General features: G+C 34.5%; 1 protein-coding gene across 1 annotated transcript in view; it reads right to left on the bottom strand.

The window, feature by feature from the left end:
* SCFD1 (sec1 family domain containing 1) overlaps positions 1-23,864 on the bottom strand; it is a 47,878-nt gene that overhangs the window by 1,222 nt on the left and 22,792 nt on the right. Inside the window, exons 15-23 of the mRNA XM_063398856.1 lie at positions 18,866-18,962; positions 15,476-15,546; positions 14,524-14,603; positions 13,923-13,985; positions 12,808-12,883; positions 10,725-10,778; positions 6,356-6,408; positions 3,930-3,963; positions 2,603-2,668 (exon numbers count right to left, since the gene is read on the bottom strand). Coding sequence (XP_063254926.1) covers positions 2,603-2,668; positions 3,930-3,963; positions 6,356-6,408; positions 10,725-10,778; positions 12,808-12,883; positions 13,923-13,985; positions 14,524-14,603; positions 15,476-15,546; positions 18,866-18,962 — 594 coding nt within the window. The remainder of the gene's footprint in view (positions 1-2,602; positions 2,669-3,929; positions 3,964-6,355; positions 6,409-10,724; positions 10,779-12,807; positions 12,884-13,922; positions 13,986-14,523; positions 14,604-15,475; positions 15,547-18,865; positions 18,963-23,864) is intronic.

The following is a 23,864-nucleotide window of genomic DNA, read 5'->3' as shown; positions in this document are numbered from 1 at the left end:
AACAGAGTAGTAGAAGATTAACAAGCAGTACTTTTTAAAGCATCTACAAAGGGAAATTAAAGGATACACTAAATTCCTTTGCACACAACAGTGTGCTAGCCTCCTCTTGTAGGCTCCCTATGGCTTGCAATTTTGATGACACATTTTCAGCATATTGAACTGAACTTGGACAATACATTTATTTTAAGGCACAATCTACCTTAATAACAGTGTAAATATTTGCTTTTTGACATTGTGAGATAGTCCATTCTAGCACAGAACTACAAATAATTAGGTTTGAAGGCTTCTCTTAATTCTTCTACAAAAAAACCCCAAAATGTCAAAGCTGAATGAACATTGCTTCCTGTTTTAGAAAGTTTTAAAATACTTTCTCTGTGCTTTCAGAAGCAAATTGGCAAAACGGATAGTGCTTAGAAAAATAAAACTGTGAATAAAATCTCTGTGGTATCTACTTGCAAGAACAGAGCTGTTGATTTTTCTCTTTTTTATTTTGGAGGAAGACTGATTGAATTTGAGAATAATTAATAAGTTACATCTGTGGAAACAATAGATGCTGGAAGTCTACCACATGGAAAAGCAAATTTTGTTGGATAAGACTCTAAGTGCCACCTGGGAGAGGCACACAGGTCCAGGTGGTGGGAGGGAGAACAAAGGTTTTCGTTAACCCTCCTTGTTTTTTCAAGAGCAAAGGGCTAAGAGGAATAAAGTTGAGGGAGTCTTCCCCTTTGGGAGGTCATCTCCCACTGGTCAAGTGCACAGTCTGAGTGGAGAAACATACAGCACCCTTCAGCTGTGACAACTGTGATGAAAAACCTCTGTTCACAGGTTCCAGAAGAAGAAAGAGTGTGTTCAACTTCTGAGTCTCCATAAGATCTAACATTACTATTTCCATAGTTTTCAGTTCCTTCTCTTTTACGAATGACCTCCTGTTTGCCCTCTTATTCCTCTGAAACTTCAGCTTCCTGCCACTTTGTATGAAGTGCTGAGTGTTTAACTTGTCATCACACAAGTGCCCTGGATATACACATACACAGCAAACCTCAACTCTGTCAGCATGCAGCTACAATCAGGGAAGTGAACTGACCTCTAGGGAATTCAGAGAGATTTTTTAGTAAGAAGTAACAAATACTCATCCTCTTGGGCATCTTTTGGATTGGGGTACAGCAGCTAAAGTGGCTTTGGGCAGACTATGGAGCAAGCTAAATGTTTGACAACACACTCTTGCCACAGGCAGATGCCTCACTGAATGAGTTATTGAGGACAGTGACGAGTGCTGAGCCAAGTCTAAATGATTTCTTTAATTTACATTCCTCTTCCTATCCTTTCCTCTGTCTAGACCAGCTCTGTTCCAAAGTGGCTGCTGTTAGAGGAGAAACTCGGCACACATGTTCTGACTTTGCATTCTTCAAAATTACCTGGACATAAAACTCTCATGTGCTTTGTAGAATAACTGTTTTTCAACAACTAATGCTCCAGATTTTTTATTTTGTGTGCAAATCCTCAATCCAGTCTACCAGAGGACAGGACAACTGTACCATGAACAAGGTTAAGTTCAGGAAGAAAGAATGGTGTGCTGCTGCTGTTAAATAATTGATTATCTTCTTCAGAATTTTTCTCAGGTTACTTTGGCTTTTTTTAAAATTCCTTCAAAGTGTTCGAATACCACTCCTGCCTCGCAAGAACTGTAATGATTTAGTTATTTTTCTGCATCCACTGATTTTTGGTATACATGTGTTCTGCTAGTCCGGCCAGCTGGAACCAGAGAAATGAAATCTGCTACACCAGCATTACATAGTTGGTTACATATTTTCTTACTTGTGCATATGATACGTTGTATGACTTCTACACAGAATTAAATTATGCAGTTTAACAAAAATAAGCTTCTATTAACTCAGTAGTGAAAACTTCTAACTGTAAGTTATAAGATAAATAAGTAATAAATAATTAAGTAATAATTATGTACGTAATAAATGCTTAGATATTGGCGCCAATCTTAAGATTTGCTTTAACAGATAGCGTAGTATTTGCATTATGTTGGTTTCTGAAACAACTTTATGCTTAAGTAAGATTGTCATGCAATAAAATACTATAATCTGCAGGTCTGAGTTTGAACTGACTCCATATTGCGAAGTTGCAATAATAGAAAAAAGCACTGGGGTATTTCTTTTGCAAGATTCACGAAAACTAGAGAATTCTGAGCAGTTCCTTACTTTCATGGTTATGATATGCTACAGCTGCTTTATTTTAACACCAGCACTTGAAAACCACCAGCAGGACTCCAAAACAGGTTAATGCAGTTTGCTACAACTGCTGACAGTTGGTGTGTATGAACACAAAATAAAAGAGAATGTAGTTTATTTACTCAACTCCAAAGGGCAACATGAGCAAAATACCAGAAACAGAAAGTCTTTGTTGGTCTGAATTAGTAATCCACAATTTCTACTGATTTCTTACATTCCTTTTTTCCCAGACTCTCTATAGAATAAGGATGTTAGGGCTAATTTCATCGACTTTGTCTTCTAAATCTTAATATTACAGAAAACATGCTCTATCTGGTTTCTATCAGTAAGTTAAGGATTACAAGTGAGAGAAGTACACATACCTTTACATAGTCAATAAGATTTTGATATTCAATATAGTTGCCTCCTCCAACAACAAACACTATGGCCTAAAAGGCAACAGACATGTTATTAGAGTATGCATTCAAGTTCTTAAAATTTCAGTAGTGATACACCAGATAATTAAACCTACAGCAAAAATCATCACAATCACACTGCAGTCTTAAAAGAACTGGATACAGAATCACTGCTTCCTATCTGAAAGAAGATATTTGAAGTTTTGGTAGGATGCAGAACAGCAAGGTGAGAGCTTTTAACATGTCACTCTCTTCTATTAAGACATACTTGATACATATACAGTTTCAACATGCTCCTTTATTTGTCCAGAGATGTCTCTGGTGACCAGAGGAAGAGTTCAAATATCTCCATGGATGTTTAAGAATTCATTTGGACCATAAATAAAATATTTTTATCATAAAGAAATACACTTTTTCACAATTTTTTCCCTTCCCGCCTGCTACTAGTAATAATTTTTAATATTACAGGTGAAGGCCATCAGTATTTTCTGGGCTGTGTTTAAAAGAGAACAATTCGTGACTAGGAAAAGGAGAACTAACAGTTGTATTATTGTTGTGAACATTCATTAACCAAAATTGTTTGACCATACTATATGAAATTCATATAGACTTTATATTACTACTGACATTTTTGGTATGGCCATCTGTAGCCATATATGTATCTAGGATACCACGTGGTACTTCTTGTGCTCCTGAGGATAATTAGGAACATGAGAGAATTGCATGAGAAGTCTGAAACATTTGTATATTGCCAAGGCAAATACTTTGCTTATGAAACTTGGTAGTAAGACCAGATAAGAGGTTTTCTATTTGTAAGTATTTACATAGAAAAATACTGAAAGTTACAGGCATTTGTATGGATGATAACATTCATTATTTTACTTTTTTTCCTTTAACCACAAAGACTCCTTAATATACTCATTTACATGAATGCTGTTGTTTAAGGTTGGACAAAGGATTAAATCTAGAGAGCATTCTGAAAATCTGGTCTAAAAACTGGGGGTTTAAATTGCTCACACAATTATGATATTAGCAAATTCCTGTAATTACCTTCAGGAAAATTTTCTACATTTTTTTTTTCTCCAATATTAGTTAATACCTACATAGTCCTTTGAAGATGAAAAGCCTCAGAATAACAGCTAATTATAATTAATACTAGATATAATCAGTCTAAGTGCTTTTTTGCAAATAAGACCTCTCATTGTCTTAATCATGATCATCAAAAATGACTGTACTTCAGGATTTATTTATTTTTAACACATGAACATTGAAAAATAATTTCTACGTGACTTACCTCCTGGAATGGATTTTTATTTCTTGGAACTGAGCTATAAAAAATACAACACGAATTTCATTACATATTAATAGAAATACCCAAAATAAGCATCATGTACCCATTGTATTTATGGAGTACTATATAATATTAGACAAAAATACAAAACAGAACAATAACTGCCTTTCCATTTGTTTTGGAAAATCATTCCTTCTATACAGGACTGAGTACATGAGTAAATAGGAATTTTACTTCATCATTTCTAATGTTGCTGTTTGAATAATAAGCTTTATGACAACAAATCTTCCATCGTTTAAAAGCTCTAAATACAGTGCTGTTACCTAGGAGCAAATACAATGAATAAAAAATGCCATCAACATTAGAACAATTCATGACACTTAGAAATCCTGCCTCCTGCAATCTTAGCTAGCTAAGCCAGTCAGTTTGCAGTGCCTGCATACACACTTACTGATGCTTCCAAATCTCGAAAAGTACGAGGCAGCAGGTATGTAGGATTAGAATGATTAAGGGAGGAAGAGGGAAATTACAAATTTGGGTGGTACAGACTCTTTTTTTAATACACGGGCAGGTAGCAGGCAGAGGGGGAGAAATCTTTTCCTGCATCACCTTGCACCTTCAGGGGAAGGGGAAAGTGAAGAAAAAGCTGTGAAGGGTCACTCTGCTCTCCTGCCCTTTGCTCACAAACCACCACTGCCCTCCTGCTCTGCACTGGCCTGCAGCCCCAGGCAGCCAAATACATCTTGTGCTCTAACATAGCTTAAAAACACTGCATTTCCCCCTTCAAATTACCTTTTCCCCTATTTCAAGAGGTTTTTCTGAGTGACCAAGAACAACTGACTCAACAGATTCCAGTGTATCTGAAGAACAGGTTTTAAAATGGAATAGCTGTCTCTAATGTGCTTTGTCTGTCAAGAACACTACAGCCTTCCTGTAAGTGGAACTGTAATCCAAATTCTCTCATCTTTTGAGTATGAAACAAGCAATGCAGTCATTACTCTATTTAAAACACGGTAAGTAGAAATGCCAGTATTTCTTAAAATGGGAGTAGATTAGAAAAGAAAGTCAGTCACTTTTTAATTAAATCCATTAATTATACTATTTTATAATACTATTTTGTCAAGACAACTAAGTACTGTTTTTACTGTCCACAAAAATATTTGAAGAGAGAATTAGACAAACCACAGTTTTGCTATTGTGATTTAAGGGATATAACTTGAGTTTACATACAAATCCCAAACATGAAATTAAAAGCTATTCCCTAAGATGACTATTATAGCTACACAGAATGCCGTATTTATGAACTGCTGTAAATTAATAATTCTACAATGTTTAAAGAAATGTAAGAACTATATAGAATGGGCAAAAAACTGAGAAAATCCTTCAGCTTGAGTAAAATAAATCTTTGCACTTTTGCACAAAATCCACCAAAAATGCTATAAAAGCGTAACAAACCAGTAACAGTTGAAATCAAAATGAAACACAAAATACTACTACTTTTCCTCTTTTGACAATTTCAAAATTTGCTTATCTTTGAAATTATATAATCTGTTATACTTTTCAACAAAACATACATATCATCTGAAATTTACGTCCTCTTACTTTTCATGTTTCAAGAACAAAGTAGAGACAGAATTTTCATGCAAATAACTAAAACCAAGCCTGGATCTACTTTATCCACACTGATCCTGTAATAAAAGGGTGCAGCCAAATGAGATGATTGTTTTCCCACAGATTTGATGACAGTTATTTTTAGAAGGAATATCAAAATAAAGTATCTACTCTGTTGCTAGGATATTAGATTAGGTGAGACTATCAGACTATTATTAGTTAAAGCTACAAAGCAAAAATAAAGACTTATAAACTTTTGATGTAATTCCTCTTCCTCTCTTTTACTGGCAAAATAAACTATATCCAAGCCTCCCTTCACATGCACATGAAGTTAAAATGTGCACCTACCTAAACAAAAGTGATTACAGGCAAATTTTAATCATTTTTTCCAAACTTATTAACAAATTATTAAAGAAGGGTTGTATTCAAATCAAAATTGTAACTGCTTAAAAAGTGACAAAGAAATTTTGGTGCACTATCCAATGACTATTTATCTTAACAGTAAAAACTCATAAAGTTTCTAAGAAACCAAGTAGTACAACTGTGAAGAACTCATAACATTTATTATTGCTAAATACTAATGCACATTCCTGTGACTAAACTAATGTACATATTATCACTTACTATTTCAGATTTTTTTAGCAGTGTTATAAAAATTTATCTGATTGATCCAAGTTGCCATTTGTGAATTCCTTCAAGACCAATTGTCTTGACGTAGAATTAATGATTAAAATAATTACTTGGAGTCAGCAAGTAAAATAAAACAGATTCCTTAAGTTAGTCTTTTCATGGAGTAAAAGGAAGGAAGCAAAACTCACCTGTCACTGCCTCGTAGCATCTTGGGGTCAAAATACCGGTAGTCATCTGTCTCCTATTAAAAAGTATGTTTTTATCTCAAAAGATTGGAATTTTGGCTAATGAATTTTTCCTTGTATATATTATATTAAACATTGTTCAAACCAGTATCATTTCCCATCACATCATTCAACACTAATTGTGGTGTCCACTAGCATTTAAAAAGTTTGTGTATAACTGAACCAGTACAGAATAAACAACAGTGAGAAGCTATGAAGGGTGCTGTTGAGCTTTTTATTTCTGGTTCACCTAAAACTGATTATCACATACTTTCCAAAAAATACACTGGTGCATAGTAAAACCCAACAGGAAGACAGTAGGCAGAAAGAAAAATTGTTACCAGTTTTAGAGGAAAACTCATAAAACTTTCCAGGTTACGGAGATCTGTGATTGATTTAACAGTCTAAAACAAAACACTTCTGGTGGCAGTGAGTGCTAAGGACAAGATAGATCAAAATCTGCTACTGTTATGTAACTTATCCTTCTCATTTCATGATTTATGACTACTATTAAACCAAAATTAAGCTCTTGAAGAAGAAATGAGTTCCACAAAAATTTCAAAAGTTTGACTGTCTAAACTACAGAAAAAAATTTCTTCACACAGAAGACTGAGGCACTTCCAATATTTTTACTGGCATCAAGCAGGATTTTTGCCAATTATTATGGATGAAAAACAAAACTTCTTAGTAACTCCTTCTGACAACTTCTTGGCTTTCTCCTATTGCTACACTACATTTTCATCCTGGTACTCTGAAGTTTAGTTTGTCGATAAACTGCATGCAGAACTGCAGTTGATTTTATCTGCGTGCTTACATACAAAGACCTCTGAATTCTGATGATTCTGTAAAGCAGAAATAATACTTCTTGAATAGTAGACAAATTATCTGAGGAATTCACTACAGCTCACACAGCATAACTACCTCTAATATTAGAAAGTATTTAATATTGCGGTGGTTACACACACAGAATAAATCTATTTGATATTACAAACTTTTATATAATTACATAAAATAACTCTCTTATCCTGCAGTTTGGCTTTTAAAAAGAAAATAATTTAGATCCAATTTCCCACTGAATCTCTGTAAAATGCTTTTATATGCTCCACTGGGAATTTCAACTATGGGAGTCTGTCAGCATTCATGATTTTGCAGCTTCATACCTAAAGGTGGTATAGTGACTCTAGGGTAATGAGAGAGCTGGGAATGGACAGATATTGGTAGGCTAAAACTGAGAGGTATTTGAGAAAGCTTTACCTGGGATAAAGAGATACACTTTCTCTGCTTATTAGAGTGATTATAGATTAATGACAGAAATAAAATCAGAGTTAATAAACCTATTACAAACATTTAGTCCTGACTGTATTACTGCTGTGTTTTTTGACTGTGGGCTTGTACATAGAAAGTGGTAAAGCAATAGAAATGTGACAGCCTGGGGATTTTCTATCGTTGCTGTTTAAACACACTATTCCTGCTGAAATCAGTGCTGAGGGTGCAGGGAAAAGAAACTTAGGAGATTTTATTTTCTTTAATGTTACGAGGACATAACCCCTTTAAGAAATAGCAAGTCTGCTAATAAATCAACTGCATAGTGATTTTCTGAATTTGTGACTTCCCTAAGCAATTCCAGAAGAAAATAAACACTTCTGAATGTATAAACTTAGTCTTCAGTATTTCAAATTAAAATGGAAAAAGAGCCATGGAAATGTCACTGACTTTCACTCTGTATTTGTTTTTCTGCAGAATCTAACAGGACTAATTTGGATGATGGTCAATTTCATAGCTATGGATTAAAATGTTTGAATACTTGACAATTAGGGGTTTTTTTTCTTTAGTTTATGCAGATTTAAGGTTTTAATCAATCTCTATTTAATGACACCAAAACAAAGCAACTACGTTTTGGTTTTATGAACAGAATATTCCTTTATTAATATATAACCTTAAAAGCATTTTCCTAAAATTGTGCTTTTAACAATAAATATTATTATTTAAAATACCCACAAGTAACTGCTTACTTTTAAGGTCATCAGGGAATGTTTCTGAATATATTTTTCAAGACAAGGTGTAACTATAGTTAAAGAATCTAGCAAAATTCAAAAAGTTACAAGATAATATTATGGCCCATAAGATTTGTTCTAGCTGTTCCTGCTTCTGAAAAACTTGGAAATCATGGGTGGCATGGGTGAAGACTTATTTGTCCTTGTCAGGGAAACAAAAGAAACGGCAGAGATAAGCAACACACAAAGCGATTTACAGACAACCCCACAGAGTTTTGCACCAGGTATCATTCTAAACAGATTTAAGATTTCAACGAACAATAATATATGTGAATGTTTGTGGTACAAGTTGTATGTACATTTCATGTATTTCCTTTATTGTTGCAGTTAATATCTAGAAAATAAATTATTTAAATTCATTGTAATAATAGTTTGACTTCTCAATAATCTGCTCTAATTTTGCATTACATCTTTGTATGTACATTTCATACACTGATCAATTAACTGTGGTTAATACGATTTCTTGAATCATAAAGGAGACTTTTTTCTGTCTTATAAAAAAAAAATCTTGAACTTTTTTTCCTCTCCCTTTGTGCTTTGCCTGCAGTAGTTTTCTATTCTGGGGAACAGAAAAGAACCCCACACATCAGAAGATGAACAGAAGCCACAATGGGGTATTTCCATGCATTGACCTTTCCCAGATACAATTTCACTTCTGTTGATAGGACAGCAAGCCTAAACACATTCCACAGTGACTCTCTGGCTTGCTTCCTTTAGCTGAAACTTACTCCCAAACTTGCTGTCAGTTTTCCTGCAGCTTGGGAGAATCAGTCTTAAGGGCCTGCCTGGTCTCCTGTGACTTGCAAAGCGGGACTCCCTGTTTGTGAGCGTCAGTCTCTGCCACGGCAGTGGAACAGGAAGCTGCTGACTGACAGACTGGCCCAGTCGCTGCTTTTTACAGTGAGAAAATCAATGTTTTCTCCAAATTATCAAAGTGCTGGTACCTGTTTTCTACTAAGTAAAATGTGAAAAAATCAAGACAGAAAAAAATCTCATATGACTTGTAAACTTTTCTAAATCAACTCCTAAATTTGTAGCCTGAGGAAGCCAATGCTTATTTTTTTAAAAATTGTTTAATTTTTCTCGTAAGTTATCTTCTCGTAAGTAACTTCTCGTAAGTTATCCATAGTTTTAATTTCAACTTTCTATGCTAAGTGTTCTGGGTGACCTCTGCTGGTTGACTAAATAAAGTTAGCCCTGTACATCTTTTCCAAGTCTTTCAAACAGGAACAATCCACAAACACTGGAAACGGTGTCAATTCCTTTGTTTGTTAAGAGAAAGCAAATTATCTGCTAAGGATCATGAAATATATCATCTATGAAGGACATAGATTATTTAAGAAAATAAAGGATTACTTGCATGTTGATAATTTTCATATTTTACCATTATTTTTCTCTCTGTACATACAGTTAGTACATGAAGGTGAAAGTGGACTAAGAAGAATGTTTTAAAACTACTAACCAGTGTGACATATTAAAACTGTATCTCTCTAATGGCATTAAAATAGGAAGACTGATAGGATATGGCAAACATATTAAAGCTTTCTAAAGACTTGTAAGAAGTGCTTTTTCAGGACAAGTATGTGCACAAGTTGGTGGGATAAAAGGAAGAAAATCCATGGCAAGAAGAGTGACTTCATGCATAAAAAATCTGAGCATGCATAAACAGCCTACTTTGAGTTGTAAGTTCTAGCAAATGCCCTGAGTGTGTAGCTAACACATAAGCATTTCAAAAATTTTCAAAGAAACAAGGCAAGAAAATTAATTTTCTGACAAAAACCACCTCTGCTTGCAAACAGAATGACCGAATCAGTAGTAAAATATCTTGCTCTACATAGCAAAGTTTAAAGATGAGGGAAATGTAATTTTCCCTAATACAGCTCTCTGTAAATATTTCACTTCTGAAATTGTGCTCTTAAAAAAAACAAACCAAAAAAACCAAAAATCCCAGTTTAATGCAAAAAAAAATTCAGTCCACAGCTTAATGCAGAAATTCAGGAGCAATAGAAGCTTAGTACAGCAGAAGTGTAATAGATGTTCAGAATAGGAAGAAACAAAAAAATATTAGTTCCAATGAGACACAATAAATTGTCATTGTTTAGACTATTTTAATGAAAGAGGTCTTCTTAAATAGTTATTAAAATGGTGCTGTTCTTGAAACACAGCATGATTGGATTCAACTGCACTCCCATGAAAAAAATAGCCATAGCATATTACAGATCACAGCCTCAAGATTTCATTTGCTGCACCTCTCTCCATGTGAAGGCAATTGTACTCACAGGGTTTGACTTCATCTCCATAAGGTTGTCCAAAATACGTGTGACTGGCAGATTCTGGAAAACATAATGTGAAATTGATGGAATGCTGAAAAGCTTACTAAGACCTATTCACAGGCACATTACCTATGGAAGAGCTTACAGAAAATTTAAAAGACTATTTTAAACATTTTTCCTCTTACGCTTTGTAAAGGTTAAGCTTAATTTATTCTCACCGAAATTACTTTTCTGTAAAAAAAACAAGGGGATAGGGGATAAAGATAAGACAAAAAGTGCAAAAAACGTGTGAAGATAAGAATAGAGTTGTATTTAGGTATTAACAACATATGCAGACGTGATCAAATACGAATTCTTATTAAAAAATACATTGCAGTTAAGGAAAGAATTTTAAAGCTGATGCTGATAATTGAGTGTGTGATTCTAAAAAAGCCTAATGTTGTCAAAGAAATGGGTATAAAAAGCAATCCTGGCAACAAATGTTTGGATGACCTGCAAACGAACAAACTGAGGTGAAATTTAAGATTACTGTTCCTTATTTAACATGGGAAATCTCAGCTGGGACAAAAGATCTGGATATTAAAGAGTTAAAGTACTTCAGTTATAATAAACTGAGGGTGAATTTACACAGCAACAGGATTGGAAACAAGTCTTGTTGACAGAATTTATCCAAAGAGGACATTCCAAAGGTGATCTACATATTACACTGAAAAACCGATGTGAATCCCTGAACTACTGAAGGAAAAATAAAAAGTTAGCTTTAACAGAAATACCACACACCTACATTAGGCTTACAAGTATGAAGAAGAAAAGCTTGTCACCTGGCTACCCTAAAATACCTAAGAAGAAATTAAAAGCCAGAAAAGGCATACCCTGAAAGCATTGGCAAATTGGTTTTTTGGTTACTCAGAACACAAAACAATGCAAGCCATTTTGTACAGAATATATTAACTCTTTAAAGCCACATATCTAAAGAAATGACAAAATGTTTAATACAAGAAGAGGAAGAAGTTTCCTGGAGAATAGAATTATTTTTCATTATTACAAGTAACAGTTTATCTGAGGAGTTCTTTATAAAATATAACACACAGGCAAGCTGCATATTTAAAATTTCCTCAGTCATGTATCATTATATACCACTGAATTGTAACTCTGCAATGCAGCTTATTATTCTAGTCATAGTGAAATTCCTGCAGAAATAACTTCATTAACTACCCTACAAAACTGAGAGCCCAATTTTAAATTTTTATGTGATAGCTGATACCTTCCATGTATAAATTATGTGTGTAACAGGCCGAATAAACAAACAGCAGCAATGGTAAGATTAAGTAGGTCAAAAAGATAAACCATTTCATTTTATTTAGTTCTGATACGTTGTACTCCTAATTTAAATTCTGACTCTTCACCTAAATTATAATATGATGACTGATTTTTTTTTCAGAAATCTTGATGTGAAAATACTACAGAATTAAGATTTTACACTGTCAATAAATATTTATTTATTGCCATCTGATGAAAGTACATATTGGAAAATAATGTATCTTCTATAGAGAAGCAGGTTTCTGGGAACCACAGTTCAACATTCCAGCTACAAGTTTATACAATCAGGTTTTTTTTGTTGTTGTTGTTTGTTTTCTTTGGAGGGGTGTACATTTACATGCAAGTTATGCCCAGAAATATTTTATAAAGTTAAGTGAATATTTGAAGGTGGTCATGTCATTATAAACATATTTGTATTTTCATGCACATTACAAGATTATGGTTGCTGTATATGATATTTATGTGGGAAAACAAGAAATGTTTTAATTTTAAGTAAACAGAACTAACACTTCCAGCCTTTTAATCCATAGATGTTCTTTTTATACTGCTGAAATCAGTCTTAATTGCTACAAAGAGGTCTTCAAAGAAAATGTGAATTATTCATTATTTATCTGATATCTGGAAGTGATACAAAGTGATGCATCTATCCATAAGCAGAGATTTATGTTTACTGTACAATGAATTTTATTAATATGACAAAGGTACTGAAATTTGTTTTTCCAGATGTTCACAATACTCATTAGACATTTTAATTGTTTTTTGAACTTACTTGTTGCTTCAGTACCAAGTTCTTCACTCCTTCCATTACGAACTGCGATCCTGTATTCATAACACGTGAAAACAGACTGAAAAAACAAAATAAAGATGATGTGTAAGATATTTTTGTTTTTAATTTGTATTCTTAAGCTTTATACTGACACCCAATTTCCAGTAAAATCAATAGGACCTAAATACCATGTAATTCAGTTTGTCAAAAATATATTCTTCATATCATATGGCACACAAATGTATGGGAATATACTTGTAATCTAACAGATAGATCCTCACCTATCATTGGGAGTCTTGGATTCTAGTCTTTAATCCACTGAACAGTTTATTTTACAACTTCAGGAATGTAAGGATTTGAGTGCTCCTTTCACGTGGGTATCCTAATCACCAGGGTTAACAGAGATGCTGAGTGTCTCCAACAAACCAAAGAGCAATTTTTCCAAGTGAAACAGCACCGGAATTCTCTCTACCCATACCGTGCCACTGATTCCCTGTGACAGTGACAGGGCATTCCTGAAAGTTAAGTTGGTAATAAGAACTGAAATCCTCTGAAGAATGGAAAGACCCAAGTCCCATATGTTGTATGGGATATATGGAACCTTAGCATATTAACCTTAGTAATTTTCTTCTTGTGTCTTGAAATAAATAACTACACCTTTCAACAAGCAGACAGACATCCAGTCCAGGACATTCCAATGAAACAGCAGTGTGTTCTTGCACCCCTGACAGTCTCCAAACCCAGAAGAGAAATGATTTTCAATATACAGGGCTGATTTTAACTTCTGACATTGACTACATAAGGCTGAAAGTCATGGCTGTCATAGATCCAGCTCCTAGTGCTGAATTCTTCTCCTGTGAGAGTGCATTTAACGCGCAGGTGCAAAGAGCACTGTATTAAGATTGTGAATTTAGTCACAGAGCCTTTTATTTGCCTCTCTGTGTGTACTACACACTGCTAGAGGGGAGATGAGTGCTTGTAATGGTCTGTAACTTAAATGTTTTACAAATAGGGAGATGTTTTGTTCTGAGCCCTGTATAACACTAATCACAGTTTCAGCACTACTAAAATAAGATAAAAGAACCCAAAGGCTTACAAAAAATTAATCAAAAGCATACCCCAAAGGTTTAGGCGTAGTGTTTCCATAGCTGGTCGGAGCTGAAGCCATCTTAGTGAAAGCCCTGTGAAAGCAGAGATAGAAATAGAATATTTATCTCAGGAACATCTTCTGTATAATGTTCTACTCTAGTCATCTGAAAGTGAAAAACTTCTGCATTTTGACTTCTTTCAGGAAGTAACTATTTATTATATGCATTCCTCTTGCCTACAAATACAATAGGGATTAGATTTTATAGTTAAAGATTTCATTCAGATACCATGTAAAAACTACATTAACTGATATGCAACATGACACCTTGGTATGAACTAATAAAACTTTGGAGTCTGAACTAGCACAACTTTTCATTTAATTTAGTAAGTAGTTTCTGTCCCGGATCATTAAGGGCACTACTACATGTAACGTTCTATAGTTAGTTCTGGAGCTTCGTTTTAAAATAAGATTTGCATGTATTACCCCAACAATGACTGTAAAAAGTTATACCAAATGAATGTTTAAGGATAATTTACAATTTAAGAGAAGTAACACATGATTCCTGAATACAATGCTGGGTTCTGTATTACCCAGTTAGCCTCATATACACAAAAAAAGAAATTACTTACTTCCATTGCTTTATGTAGCTCAAAGGGGCGAGATTACAACCTGCATCCATCAATGCTTTTTTATACTGCTCCAAATCAGTCTGAAATCATAAAGAGAATTATAAAAGATTGAAGCTACTCTTAATTCCATGTACAAAGACAAGATATCCTTATCTAAATATTAAACAAGCAGTGCAAAGTTATAGCATTGACCCAAGTTAAAAAGTAATTATGAGTCTTAATCCCATTTCCTACCAAGTACAGAAATGCAACTTGAAATAAAATTTGCCATGAGCAGATCCCATTAAACTGAACAGTGTTTGTGAAATTAAATCCTGTGCCCTTTCAGATATGGTACAGTCAACAGAATGCTGGTTTCTGTAGAATGTCAAAACAGTAAATAATAAAAAAAAAAGAGGAGCTAATATACATTTATACAAATACTTTCTATTTTACCTAACCACACATTTTTTCCATCAGATAATGTTTCTACAGTGTAAGAACTTTCCTTTAATCATTTTAAGTTCAAAAGAAATATGAAGAAATTTTTTCCTGAATTATTCAGATATTGGCAGATGCATTTCTCCTTTATTCACCTGCTAGTCAACTGATTCAATCATTCTTGAATAGATGAAGATGGAGTGAAACAAGGCATGTTTTCATTTTGCTCTATTTACTTCTTTGAGCAGTGGAGTAGAATAATAGAAAGTATGCTAAGATGTGTCTTGCAGTAACTCTGATCTAAATATGTCACAATATAATATTCCTTCTTGCTAATCATTCATATCCTTTGAAATGGTTTGTGAGCAGATTTCCTAGCAATAAGACAAAATGTATATAAAGTTTTAGAATTTCCTGGGCATTTCATACTTCCCTTTGCAAAGAAACAGAAATATCTACTTAGTACTGAAATGACACAGAGAAATCCTTTGTGGTAGAATGTGGTGTTGGAAGCTGTAAAGAACATAGGTACCTCTGAAGGTGCCTGAGCTGAGCTTATGTAATAGATGAGAAATAATCGCATTTTGTCTTCAGGAGTTCCCGCTGCAGTAAGAAAAAAAAAAAAGAATTAAAAACTACAATTGTAACTATGCTGCTACATTAACTGCTCTTCAGCAGCCATACATATGTACGGGCAGATATTTAGTTATGACAATTATTGATAACCATGGCCTTCTTCAATGTGTAAAATGGTAGAAAGACATACAGCAATTTTATTGAGAGTTGGGTTAGATGTGTTAATTCTTTCTGAAAGTTTTACACTTTCCCCCTTTGTTTGTAGTAAATATTATTCTTCATATAAAATACTAAATAAATTATGTAGAGAAATTATGACTTATTTCATGTGTGCGCGAATATTATCTGGAAGTAGGTCCATGGAAAAGCAGACTAAAGAAAAATCATAGCAGTAAAAGCCACACCATATTAATTTTTAGCTCTACAACTTGCTTACACAGCTCTATGGGGTTCATTGTACTAAAATACTTGAGGACTGCAAAAGCACTTATATGAAACTCTGGTCAGGAAAAAGTCCCTGAACTTCCAGCTTGCCTTCAAAAAGGATTTCACCTCCTAAATCCTCTTTTGTTGGAGAAAAACACTTCCCATTCTTGGGAAGCATTATTTATACGCAATCAATTCATCTCTCTAGATCAAAAGGTTGATGTAGTCACTACTTAGACTATAAACTACTACATCAGATTTTGAACACCATCTTTTTTGTTTTTCTAGAAGAGAATCACTGTTAGTAAAGACAAGAGTTTCAAATGAAGTCTTCAGAAGAACAACTTCTCAAAACAAACATTTCAAATTAAAATTCAGTATAAAAGCCTGGTACTTTTAGTACACTATTTTGTAAGACTGCACTTTTTTGTACTTGCGGGTAAGAAAATGACTCTTTTTTTTTCCTGTTTTTCTGTTTTGTTTGTTTTGGGTTGTTTTCCTGTGCTATGGAATGTGGATCATGTCAGCAGGAGACCATCTGATCTAATCTGCAACTTTTATTTATAAGTGAGCATATATTTTGTCTGGCAGAAGTTAAGAGTAAGCGCTGTCATAATGAGCATTTATGACTTGGTATAATCTTCTCTGCAAAGCAGGTTTTGCTAACCTTTACCAAATATCAGTAAGTCACAAGATCAAGAACTGAAGAAACTTTGTATTATTTAAACCAAAAGCCACCTTTTAGGGTAGAGATCCCCTGGAATTCACTTGGGCAAAAAAAGCTGTGCTAAACTACTGTAAGACTCAGGTCAATTGCCTGTCAAATATTCACTACTTTTTTCTATCATCTCTGACAGCACAGAGAAGCAAATTGCTAAATATTCTGAAGAAAATGTAACTTGGCAAACCTAGAACAGACCAATTTTAAATTCAATTGAAAAACCAGCAGGCAGCCCTTAGCTCCCATTTTATCACTGCTCCAGGATACAGTAATACCCACTAAACTGAAAGGCAGCTAACAGTCCTGAGTGGTGGATTAGAACAACACAGTAACAAATGGGAGGCTGGAGCCTGAAGATGTTAAGTGGTCACATGTAAGTGCTTTCATGAAGAGCTCTGCAGATCCCATTGTCCATAAGACAAATATCCCCACACATAATGGCAATAAGTAGTTCACCAGTGGAGGCACAGGAAGACTTGATGTATTAGTCCTTAAAAATGTTTTCTGCTGGTATTTCTCAGTGAATCACACGATATGAGGCTGGACAGTTTTACAAGACAGCATGCCTGGAAATAATCACTGTGATTTAACTTGAAATCTTTTCTTACATAAACTCAAGCCTAGGCAATGCATACAAAATGCTAACATAATACTGTGAAAACCTGAATACTTAGCTTATGAAGAAAAACACTAGCTTGTAAATCTAATCTTTCTCTTGTGTACAACCCAGGAACCCTGCTAATAGGAATGCTGGTATGATACATCAGGCTTGGAAAACAATTTGCTTTACACTGCAGTCTACAAAGACATAGAAAATGTGGATTCAGGTAAAAAGTAATTGATCCAGTAGGACATACAAGCAAGCATGAAAAGTTGTTTTTGTATTTAAGTTTATGCAAATGTAAAAGCTGAAACCAAAACAGTACATGAAATATTAATTCTGAACATGGCAAAGGACTAGTTTGTATTGATGTTTAATAAAAGTACAGATTATACATATTCTTATTAGCTTTATATAAAAAATGATGTATGTACTGAATTACAGATTGATGCCTGACATTAGATTTTCTGAAAGTTTATTAGTTTCTAGACTTGATCCATTATGAGATCTTTAAAATTTTAGCTCAGATTTCTACCAGCTGTGCACTGGTTCTCCTACTGCCTTTTGATTATATAGCATGGACACTATTAAAAGATTTTTGTAAAATGTCAGCAGGATGCACATATACTCCTCCTATAAATATGAATTATTAAACAAACTCCAAGCAGGCATTAAGCCCAGTATGTAGTTGTAAGACTACACACATAATCATGCAGTAACGAAACATTTTCTTAAAGAGCACTGGAAAAAGAACAGGAACCCTGGGCCTCTAAATGCTTGAGGTTTGACAACATAATTGCCAGTACACGGACAAGTCACAGATCGCAATTGAAGTTTTACAATTTTGCTCTGCACATTATTTTTTTCCAGCCACTGGTATCAGATCATACTGGAATCTGTCAGAGGGTTACGACACACATCAGGCTGTGACAGATTGAAAGAATTGATGCTGGAATAGTACAAAAAGCTGAGAAGTCATTTGGGTCTCAGCCTTTCTGAGAAAGACCCCAGTGACTGCTGCTAACAGAGAACCTGAGCACCCCTGGCGTGCAGTGCTCTGATATGGATGACCCAAATCTGACAGAGAAGCTGGGATGCATTGCTCATGCTCTCACACAATGAAAACAGACATGCCACAGCTGAATCAACACATGCAAAGCTTCAAGTGAGTCCCAGCGAACTGGCCAATTTATACCCTGTGTCCCTTCTCTGCACTTGTCCCAGTCATCTCTTTCCTCAGCCAAGCAGGAGCTACCTTACATTACATTCCCCTGAGCTAATCAAATTCTGTGAAGTTTTCATTGTGTTCATGAGGTATGTATATGTACTAATAAATACTGGAAAAGCACACAAGAAAAACTAACCTTCAAAAATAAGGGGCTAGGAAAGGATTTTAATGGAGCTGCAGAAGTTACTAGTATTTTTGATATTACTCAACTAAATATTAAACTCTCTAGACTGCTACTGACGATCAATCAAAAGCTGTTCTTTACCAATCTTGCACAGGTTGCTCTTTGCCAACCCTGAAATCCAAGCAGGTATAGGTTTACTGTGTAGCTTAACAAATTTTATACCAAGTTCAGATTTAAAGTACTCACCATCTGGGTCAGAAATCATGTCCAGAAGAGATTTATCCAGAGTGGATTTGCTCATTATTTTTTCCTCATATTCAAAATACACATCCAGCTTTCGACTCTGTTTAGGAGTAAGTGCTAGGGTTAACATCTTAGAACTGTGAGAGAATATTTATTTCCCCTTTTAAAGGGGATGTAGTTTTAGTCATAAAGATGGTTTAAAAAAATTATTTTAAAATAAATTATCAGTAAAAGTAACTAATGCTTGCATTATAATATGATTTTATTAACTCTTAGAAAGTCAATGTGTATTTAATTATCATACTAAAAGTGAAAAAGCAAGTTAAGCAAGGGGTGTCTGACGTGAATACTGAACTGGAAGAGAAGCTTTATTTTCAACTATGGCTTTGCCACAGCTGAAAACTACATGCCATCATACACACTGCTATGTTGTAAAAGGAAAAAATAATGGTCAAGTGAATATTATGTCCAATTTTTTCGGAACCTGTAGGCTGTTAGACCACAAAAAAATATTCAATGCAGATAAGTTGGGAAATTCCTTTATACATTAAGGCGTCATTCTAAAGTAATGTTGGCAACTGTGAACTTGGGTTGGTACTGAAATACTACCTCAGCTCAAAGGCTTGCAACAATTCACTCACACCAAAGATGGAGAAGTTTATCATTAGATTATCTTGTTAACACTGGAAAAGAAGTCTCTCATTATACAATGACACGTCTAGATGTTGTGAAAATCCTTTTCAGGGAGAATGGCACCAGGACTATACAAAATTATTGAGGCAAAAGCTTTATGGAAGACATCACATAGCCATGCAAGTTACGACTGCACTGCAGCACATCTGCACAAACAGACAAGCTTTGCATTGATCATGATCTTCCAACCTAAAAATAGAAAAATGCAGTTCAGAAGTTACTTTAAAATGTTCCATTACAATGGAGATCATTATGTGTGTTTGAACATTAAAAAGGATCATCACAACAAACTTCACAGCTACTCAGCTTACAAAACCTTAGGATCTGGTAACTAACTAAATCCTGACATTTGAACACATTCAGCTATGCATTGGCTCAAACAGAGACTGGCAGAGTGGGCTCCATCTCGCTGCTTTGGATGTGTCAGCTCCACATCATCCCCACTGTGAGACTGAAATGACATTGCCAGAGTGAGCAAGAGTCACCTTGCTTTTCTTGGGTTAAATGAGCTGGGAAATTTTGCCTGATAATGCCAAAGCATTTAAAACTGCTGTGGCACTTTTTATCCAGTGCAGTAGCTGTTGTAATGACAGCACATAAAAACTTCAGAAGTCTCGTTTCCACATATTTTTGAATTCCACTAAAATGATTCCTGAGATCACAAATAAAAAAAATTAATTTAAAGAAGTTATTTTACCACCCCTGTCTCAAAAAAAGGGTATTTCTCAAGCATAAGGCTATCAGGATATTTCACATTCTGAAAACTGTAAGTTCCTCAAAAAAAGAGCTAGAGAGGAGAAAAAGTAAAAAAAGACATGCATTACAAGAATATTTTAATATTGAAAGCATATGGTGATCAGCTTATAATGCAGGTAGCTATACAATGCTTCCATTTCCCAGTCACCACTTACTGAACTTCTTGAGAAGAGCAGTTACTTGCAAAGCAACAACTTAATTTAAAGCTTTTGTGGATGCTTGCAATTACAGCTTATAAAGTAAATTACCACGAAGAGCACTCAGAAATGACCCCCTGCTACTTATAGGGGCAGAAGAATGTCTTCTGTTGATTGTTAAAATGACTATGACTACACAGAAAGTACATGAAATGAGGGGGAAAAAAATAGAACTAGAGCTTCTTTCAAGCTATATTTACCTTGAGCTTATGTTAAAAGAGTAGTATAAAGTCTGAATATAACTGAACTACCAGCCTTTTTCCAAGACCTTACATATGATGCAGTCTGGTATCTGGTAAACCATGTGAGACCTCAGTTCTACAGCATCTTGGGGATTTTCTGTGTTATAGTTTCCTTAAATCTCTCTAGACACACAAAGCAATTGCAAAGAAACTAGTACAGTTTTTTAAGCCTTTCCATCACATTCACTTGCTTTTTATATTTTATCTACATTTGCATCTTGTTATGTGAGGCTAAATTCAATGTTTTTAAGTTTAAAATACTTTTCCCAGACAAAAGGCATGCAATAAAAAAGGGATTGTCTTGAAATGTGGAAACTCAATCTTATAAAGTTAAATATATTACTGTTGAATTTGGCAAAACCCGTATTATCTTAGCTGGTGATCTGTTTAGGAGAAATTCATTCAGATGGCATGTAAAAATGTACAACATAAAAAGATTCACTGATTCTCTGTATTTGTTTACAGATCAACTTCTAAATAAAATTTTGTAATTCAAACATCAATTACTTTCAATTTTGAGAACAGATTGACAATTGTTAACTTACTTGGAGCATGGGCTAGGTAAAATTCTTCTCAGCCACATGCAACTTTATGACTGTTTGACTATGGCTGCCTAACAAAACAGATTACCAGCAGCAAAGAAAATTCACTGGTTGCAGAGATGTGCTATAATTGGAGCCTAACCTGAAACATTAATGATACATATACACTCATTCTCTTCAAAAGTTTTGCACAATTACTTTTGAAGTGTGAACTCGGCACTCTTTGGGTAAAAAAATCCCAAAGTAAGAATCCCAAAACTTCAGGTCCACATTTTTTTCTATCCACATTAGGGACGTCAGAGGTAAGCAGCAATGTAAAAGTTTTGAGACTCTTTCTGATGTGACAAACTAGAGACAGATCAATGTGGTAAGTCTATTCAGCTGCTTCTTCACTAGATAACTAACAAAAGTTACTAGCAAAGATGCTAATCATGGCAATATTTTTCTTATACTGGTTTGCTAGGAATTAGGTGGACGCCTAATCAAATTCATATGGGTTACTGAATAGCCTTAAACACTACTAGTTACCTTTTGACAGATATCCCAGATATGCCACATCAATGAGACAGTTACTTCTTGAAGAGCCAACTTGTCTAAGAGGTGCTGATAAGAAGCAGATGTCCCATTTAATTTAAATAAGTGCAATTTTGCTCACTCAATGGCAAACTCACAGACATGCCAAGAGGAAAAGCTGGGAAATAGGAGCTAAACAATCCTGTAGATTCAATAAAAAACAGCAAAGAATATGTTCTTATGGATGCCAAACTGGCAAGTAATGTGAAGAAAATAAATAATAATATAAAAAATAATAAAATAAAGATGCATTTACATTTACAGTTATTCCTTTCTCCTGCCTGCTCTTGACTTTCTATGTCATTTTGTTCCACACCAATCTCATTCAAGAGACCTTTCTGGCTGCCCTTCCAGGAACAAGAGTCTATATTGCAGTTAAAGTGTCATACTTCAGCTGGTTTTTTTAGAAAAAATGTATTTGTGAATGCTTTCCACTTATCATCTTTAGAAATCGCCTGTTCATAAGCCAAAACTTATTTTAGGGAAAATTACTGAAGTGCATGGGAAAGTCTACTTGAGCACTGTACTCCAAAATGAACACAAAATTCCTTCTTTTTAAAGCAAGTAAGTGGAAGCAGGATCCATTAAAATGTCTTAGAGAGTCATTTTTGTAAAGACTTGCTGGAAGCTCTTCTATCCTCTTTACACTACAGAAGTTCTTAATTTTAGGGAGAGAGAATATGCAGAAGAGAGAAGACATTTTCTAAGAAACTATCTAAGGTCTTTTTCAAAGATGCTGACAGAAAACAACCACAAATAACCGCCTCCAGAATGAGGGAGGCTGGTCAGGTAATTATAGTGTGCTGCTATCCAGAGGAAGAGAAACTCTGGAAGAAGGGTGGAAGTGGCAGTCACAGTCAATTCCTTTTCACTAAACTGCACAGAATAATGATAGGAAGGTCACTATAACCAAACTCAGAAAAAGCTATTTTTTACCAAAAGTTACTGAATGATCAGTTCTGAACTACAGAAAAACAGCATGGCCCACTGTGACATACATATTTCACAAACACATACCATTTCCCATGGCCTAAGACAAAAATATAACCTTATTTAAAACAGAGTACTTAAAATAGTGGAATTCCTTCAAAGATATGGATTTGAACATTTGAAAGGCTATTGTCAATCGCAATTAAAGGGAGCCCAATTAAGAGATCGTTCAAAGTATCAGACCTTGAGATCAAGCAAAAGTAGAGATACATAATAAAATCATATAGGAATTTAAAAAAAACACCTAAATCAAACAAATACAGGTAATTTAAGACAGACAACAATTCATATAAAAATGTGCCACTGGAATTCACATCTGTAGAACTGTAGCAAGAGTTTATCTAATCTACCCCTGCAACCATCATTTTAGAAAAGTATATGTGTGCATATTTCTGTATTCATGATTTAACATACATCAGTAATTCTATTCGTATTAGGATGATATGCAAAGATAAGCATTACTCAAAACTTTAAAGCAGCTATATAGGCAACTCGAGCTCTAAATCTGTAATCTGTTGGGTCCAGATCTTCAGTCCCCAGCTTAAGCAGAGGAAAAGCTAATAAATGCAAAACAAGGATGCATTTGTTCTAAGCACTGACAATAAATACTTGATGGCTCGCTTCACGAAAAAGTGATGCATACTTTCCATTATTTCACTAAAAATTTAAGCCAAAAAACTGCCAGGACCCATAAGTATGTGATTAATTTCTGGTTTCCTCTTACTGTGTCTTAGAAAATGATCCAAGAGAATGTGGAAAGCAGCTGTAAACTGAACATTAAAATACAGCCACAAGAAAAATTAAATTCACTTAGCATATCTAAAGCAGTGCATTCTTTGCACAGATCCTCATATATGTAATGAAGAACAATGTTCAAATAACTAATATAGTAAAATGCCATCATGGATAATGCAAATAATCTATTTTAAAATACGAATGCACTTCCTGATTATTTTAGAAAACATAGTAACCTGAAGAACAGCACGGTGCCTCACTAGCTCCTCATGAC

The sequence above is a fragment of the Prinia subflava genome, chromosome 5 (assembly GCF_021018805.1).
Source record: "Prinia subflava isolate CZ2003 ecotype Zambia chromosome 5, Cam_Psub_1.2, whole genome shotgun sequence".
Classification (NCBI taxonomy): domain Eukaryota; kingdom Metazoa; phylum Chordata; class Aves; order Passeriformes; family Cisticolidae; genus Prinia; species Prinia subflava.
The sequence above is the reverse complement of the archived record's forward strand: the minus strand, read 5'-3'. Positions and strand labels throughout refer to the sequence as shown.